Source organism: Poecilia formosa, unplaced genomic scaffold (assembly GCF_000485575.1).
Source record: "Poecilia formosa unplaced genomic scaffold, Poecilia_formosa-5.1.2 Scaffold305, whole genome shotgun sequence".
Classification (NCBI taxonomy): Eukaryota; Metazoa; Chordata; class Actinopteri; order Cyprinodontiformes; family Poeciliidae; genus Poecilia; species Poecilia formosa.
This window is the reverse complement of record NW_006800244.1, coordinates 194,022-199,396: the sequence shown is the minus strand read 5'-3', so window position 1 is coordinate 199,396 and position 5,375 is coordinate 194,022. Positions and strand designations below refer to the sequence as shown.

Below are 5,375 nucleotides of genomic sequence, written 5' to 3'. Positions count from 1 at the left end.
CTCATACCAGCCTAAGGGCTTCCCGTAGGAGGGTCTGGAAAGGGAAAATGTCACAGATGACAAGGAGAAGCCAGAAAAGGAAAAGAGAAGCAGAGTCTACTGCTCCTTCTTTTCGTCTCACTCCTTCTTGACACAACGCCAGGAGGATCTGAAAAACAAAACGTATCAAATCGCAAAACAGTAAATAATCTTTACATCTTAAATAATAAGAGCAAATATCTGAACCTAAAACCTAAACTTTACCCATGTGACAGCGAAGAGGACTGGGTTTGTGTAGTGTACAGCAGAATTTTTCTCTGCTGAGCTGTTTCTACCAAAGTCTTCTACTAATGTGACAATCAGGCCTCCAATGGCCGTCAGAAACAGCAGAAACACGACAAGCTGAGGAGGGAAGAGAAAGATCAGACTGATTGTTAAAACGTTTCCATCTCAGCATCAAATACTGAAAGAATCAGAGTGTTTTAATTGTACAATACCTGTTTGCAGAGGTAGAGCTTCGTCCGACGTTTTGTATTCACTTGTGATCTTTTACATAAAGACATGAGGTTCCATGGAGCGCTTAGCCAGAGGAAGCCCAGAGGGATCCAGACCAGAACTGTCTGTTCCAGACATACTGGGAGGTCAGGGTCCTCTCTCTCCAAATAGGACGCATTCTGAGGGACAAACACAAATATGTACACACACGCATCATAAACAGGTATCAGAATAATTTGATGTTCACCCTAAAGAGAAAAATGACAGCTATTTAGACCTTTAAAAAAAGAAGTCGAAATTTTTATACACCTTTAACTTGTATTATTGTATTTTTTATGTTCAGTGACAACTACTTCACATAGACAACAATCCTGTAAAATAATAACATTCTGCTTTCTTTATTTAAAAGACTTGATTAAAGAAATGAATAAAAAATAAAACCTATTTCATAGGTTTTGGAGAAGAAAGCTTGTTTCAAAGAAATAAATATCTTATAAATATCTATGTCCTTAGAGAAATGTGCATTTCTGATTTGTAGCGCCACAAATCAGAAATGCTTGTTATGGTTGGTGGACATGTTGAGTCATGTCCAGGATGAGTTTCATTTCAGTCACATGTTCACCATGTGCACACAGGGGTAAAGTATAACCTCTGTTACACTTTGTACTAGTTAACTTAACTAGTACATGATAATCAACTAGTACCTAGAGTACTAATTCACTCTAATCAACTCTTAAGACTAGGTGTCTTAAAAGTTGGAAACACTGACACCAAGCTGAAGAACCTGAAGAAAATTTCACGATGTTTTATGCCTAATTAAACATTTTAATTAGTTTAAACATTTTAATAATGAGAAACTTTAAATATAGAATCTGTCATTTTTGTAATTATTGGGTTGTGTTTGGGAAGATAAACATCAGAGATTGCAGATCAGATATGTTTATGCATCAAAGCTAAATCACCAGACTCATCTTGAGACAGAAAGAGAGAAAGACAGAAAGAACATCAACAGTTAAACCCACCCAAAAGACTGACCCGCAGTACTCCTCCAGAAACGCAGCACACATCGTCTGCTGTGTCGGCTTCACTCACGGGCGATGATTTGACGACCAGGCGCCTTGTGCCCTCTGCTCCACTGCAGACACGACTATTCTCCTCTGTCCACCCATGGTGCAAAGACAATTGCAGGATGTGGCTGTTGGGGACTTTGATCCTGGACCCTTGAAGCATAAACCAAGTCTCTGCAACTTCTTTATGAAGAGAATATACAAGTTCAAAAATTACACTGAAAAACAGTAAAAACAAATAGATTTGTGTTTAGAAAAAGTGGTGCAGGGCACCTCTCTCTGATTCCGTTTTCGTTTTCCTCCATGTGAACGAGTCTAGAACGACACATATTTTTCAAAAGCCAAATGTAGTCAAGTTCTCAACTGACATGTTTATGACAGCTCTGTCGAGATGTTTTTAAAGTCACCAATAACATATCTGCAGCTCACAAAAAGACGTGTGGAAGCCAGGGGGTGGGATTGTTTGCATGAGCCTCCTACGTTATCTATTTTTTGTTTTAACTTGAGCAAGGCTAGGGTTGGACTTAGATCCACAGTGTACACTGACTGAGCATTTCTATTCTAGCAAAAGTGAGACAAATTAGATTAAACTTTCATTATTTGGGAGGAGAAGGCTAAAGAAGATTTTGTAATGTGCAATGCAGAGTTCAAAGCACACTAAAAGACTCGGTGCAAAGCTGCTGTGTTAGTTTAAGTTTACTCACTTTGTGTTACCAAAGGAAACTGTATTACAACTTGGCTGCTATAACTTTAATAATGATCAGGCATTTCGCTTAATGAGCTATCCGGTTTACTAACACCTCCGCAAAATAAATCCAAGTGCATTGCACAAAAGTAGAAAAGCTTTTTGCACAGTGTGTTTATTTAATTTGACTAGCCTTAATATCAAAATAGCATATTACTTAGATTTGTTTCCTGGCAGAATAAACCTATCAAACCCAAGCTCTCATCCTCACTCTGAGAAAAGTTTAACAATAACAGAATGAGGCGCAAACAGGTGTGCTTGAAGGGGTAACCTTTGAGGTTTTCAGACAGGAGCACTATACCAAATGTCAAGTGGTGGTAGCGTCATGCTGAGTGCATGTCGTTGCCAGCTGTTTTGGTGCATTGCACAAATGGATGCAATAATGAAGATGGAGAATTACGTCAAAATTCTTTCTCCTCATCTCCTGAAAAACCACAAGCTTTTTCCAAACTTGAGGATATAAGGGCGTCCCAACAGGACAACAATCCCAAATACATCACCTTTGAAATGCATAAAGGAGGTAAACCGCTAGCTTCTGAAATGGTCCCAACCACATTGTGGACTACAACATAAATGTGAGGTCGGTGCCGTGAACATGTGACATACCTGGTCAAACCTCCAGTCAGTTGAGACTGATAGCAACTTGCATCGCGTCACGATCTGCTGGATGCTTCTTCCTGTTAAAAGTGAGTTGTTCATTTACAGTCACCTGCTCTGTATGAGGTATTGCTGCAAGGTTAGTGACTTTATGTAACTGTTGAATGTTTTTAAACCTTTTTAGTAATTGGAATAAAGAACTGAACCTCACTACATTGTATTATAACTATGGCTGAGATGTAATGTGTTTATTATTGGATTTATTTAATTATCCTAATGTCCAATAAATTAGAAAATGCTCTGGTAAGACCATTTATTAAGTATGCTTTCCAATAAGCCCATATTTCTGTATCAAAAATTGTAGTATTGGTTTAATAGCTGTTAGCAAAAAAAAACAAAACATAAAGGCTTCAAAACATCAGTCTGTAATTAGTCTGTATAACATGTTTTACTTAGTAAATTGACCATCTGAAGAAAAAAAAAATATCAGGCTGAGTTGATTTATGCTGAAGACCTTGGTAATGCATGCTAACAGACATATCCAAATAATGGTGGGTGTATTTGAGTCTGCAGTCACAATTTTGATCTTGTGGGGAAAACAAAAACTACATTTTACAGTCATTACACTTACATTTGCAGTCCATCCTGAAAAAAAAAACAATGGTTCAGATAAACAACTAAAAGCCCCAAATTCATATAATTTTCATGTCCCTGCTAGTTAGCTGTAAACCTCTGACCGCCAAGATAATTGAAAATAAATGTGCAGAAAATCGGAATTGTTTTGGTCTGCAAAACTGTGTAGTAAACTAAAAGCATCTTGCATTCCTAGATTCAGAACATCATCATTCGATAATAATTATAAATAAAAGTAATCTATATGCCCGTCTTCGTTAGCTTTACTTTGACATCTGCAATTGCCAACATGTAATCTGACAAATTGATACTTAATGCTACAAATGAAATCTGCACAACAAGCTGACGGGACATTTGACCTGAAGCTTTGATTTGTGATCATAGCAGCAGTGGCAATTTAAAAAAATCCTGTTTGAAGAACAAACACATCTTCATACTTTCAACTTTTCAAGTTCTCTGACAGCTTCTTCCTTATGATGGTGGAGCTGCTGGGAGAAACCAAACCTGTCAACAAGTTTAACTCAAAAATATTTTTAATCGATTGATTTTTATCAGACATCTTGCGGGGCTGAAATTCTGACTGGTTGTAGATGCTGAACTCCTGACATCACTTAATGCATGTAATGCGTTTTTCAGGATGTTTTATTGTTAATTGTTGCTCCGCATATGATTAATACACTTGATTTCTTTGGAAGTAAGAAAAATTAGTAAAACAGTATAGAATCAAACGCTTATTTCCCAGTTTTATATGACTCTACCCAAATAAACAATGAGAGACATCCAAATCCAAATCATAAACATTGTTGTGTTGTACTGTCTTTAGAAATAAGCTGGTCATTCTCTTGCTGCACAACTGAGGTAAGAAGCAACCTTTCTACAGTGGGAGCTTCCTGTGGTCTTCATGGACGGTGTGGTAGGACCTTCAAAGGTTAAACTACTCATAAATACTGCTCAAATACGATGCGGTTCATTTAAAGGTAAATAGCTTGATAACTTAACATGTACTGGTTTCATAAATAATGTTAGTGAAGAAAATAAAAGGCTCTGAAATGGCCTTTTCAGGATCATTTCAGGCCCTGAAATATTGCAAACTCATATTGCAAATGAGTTTGCAATATTTTCTCCGAAGCCTTCATTTTCACTCTGTCACCCTGTTCACCAACCAGTAAACGGGGCTTTTAATTGCCCTGTTGCCACTTTTGTAACTTGAAGATGTTGGGTTTTCTCTAATGGGAAAGATTGTTTTTACTGACTGACAAAAAAAAAAAAAAAAAAGATTCAAAAGACTGATGCAAATGAAACAAAAAAGTATAAAATTTAAAACATCTTTATACCAACTCCAGTCAAAATACAAAGTTTTTAACATAAAGATGTGTCAGTCTTGGGGTTACCACAAATAAAGCAGGTATTTATTTTGAATATACAAAACCCAGATTTTTAAATAGCAACTGCAAAGAATAAACAAGTTCAAGTCTGACATTGGGTGGGCTGCAATATATTTTCTAAATCAATGACCTTAAATATCAATAAAAACATAGTGGAACTGGTTTTGCATCTACAAGTGATTTATGCCCTTAAAGAAACAGAGCCTGGTAAAAATGAAATGACACAAATAACACTGTCCTAAAAATGTGTTGCTGTTAACAAAACAATTACAAATATTACTATAGAAATACGCAGGCTTCACATTATGAAAACTCACCCAACAATCAGAGGAAATGAAAGAAAAAAATGCTTGTCAATATAAATTATTAATGTTCAAATAAAAACCAATATAGTATAAAATTTAATTGTATTGTTTTTTGTTTCTTTTTTCTTCAGAGAAGTTGAAATCATCTCAAATTAGATTTTTTTTCTTC

The 5,375-nt window shown here is 36.2% G+C and overlaps 1 protein-coding gene across 1 annotated transcript in view; it reads right to left on the bottom strand.

Annotated features, from left to right (window-relative positions):
• Nucleotides 1-2,264, bottom strand: part of LOC103152248 (canalicular multispecific organic anion transporter 1-like) — a 17,676-nt gene extending 15,412 nt beyond the window's left edge. The window contains exons 1-4 of the mRNA XM_016660956.1: nt 1,497-2,264; nt 477-653; nt 244-381; nt 8-148 (exon numbers count right to left, since the gene is read on the bottom strand). Of these exons, the coding sequence (XP_016516442.1) occupies nt 8-148; nt 244-381; nt 477-653; nt 1,497-1,541 (501 nt within the window). The 5' untranslated portion in view covers nt 1,542-2,264. The remainder of the gene's footprint in view (nt 1-7; nt 149-243; nt 382-476; nt 654-1,496) is intronic.
• Between the last annotated feature and the right edge of the window lie 3,111 nt (nt 2,265-5,375).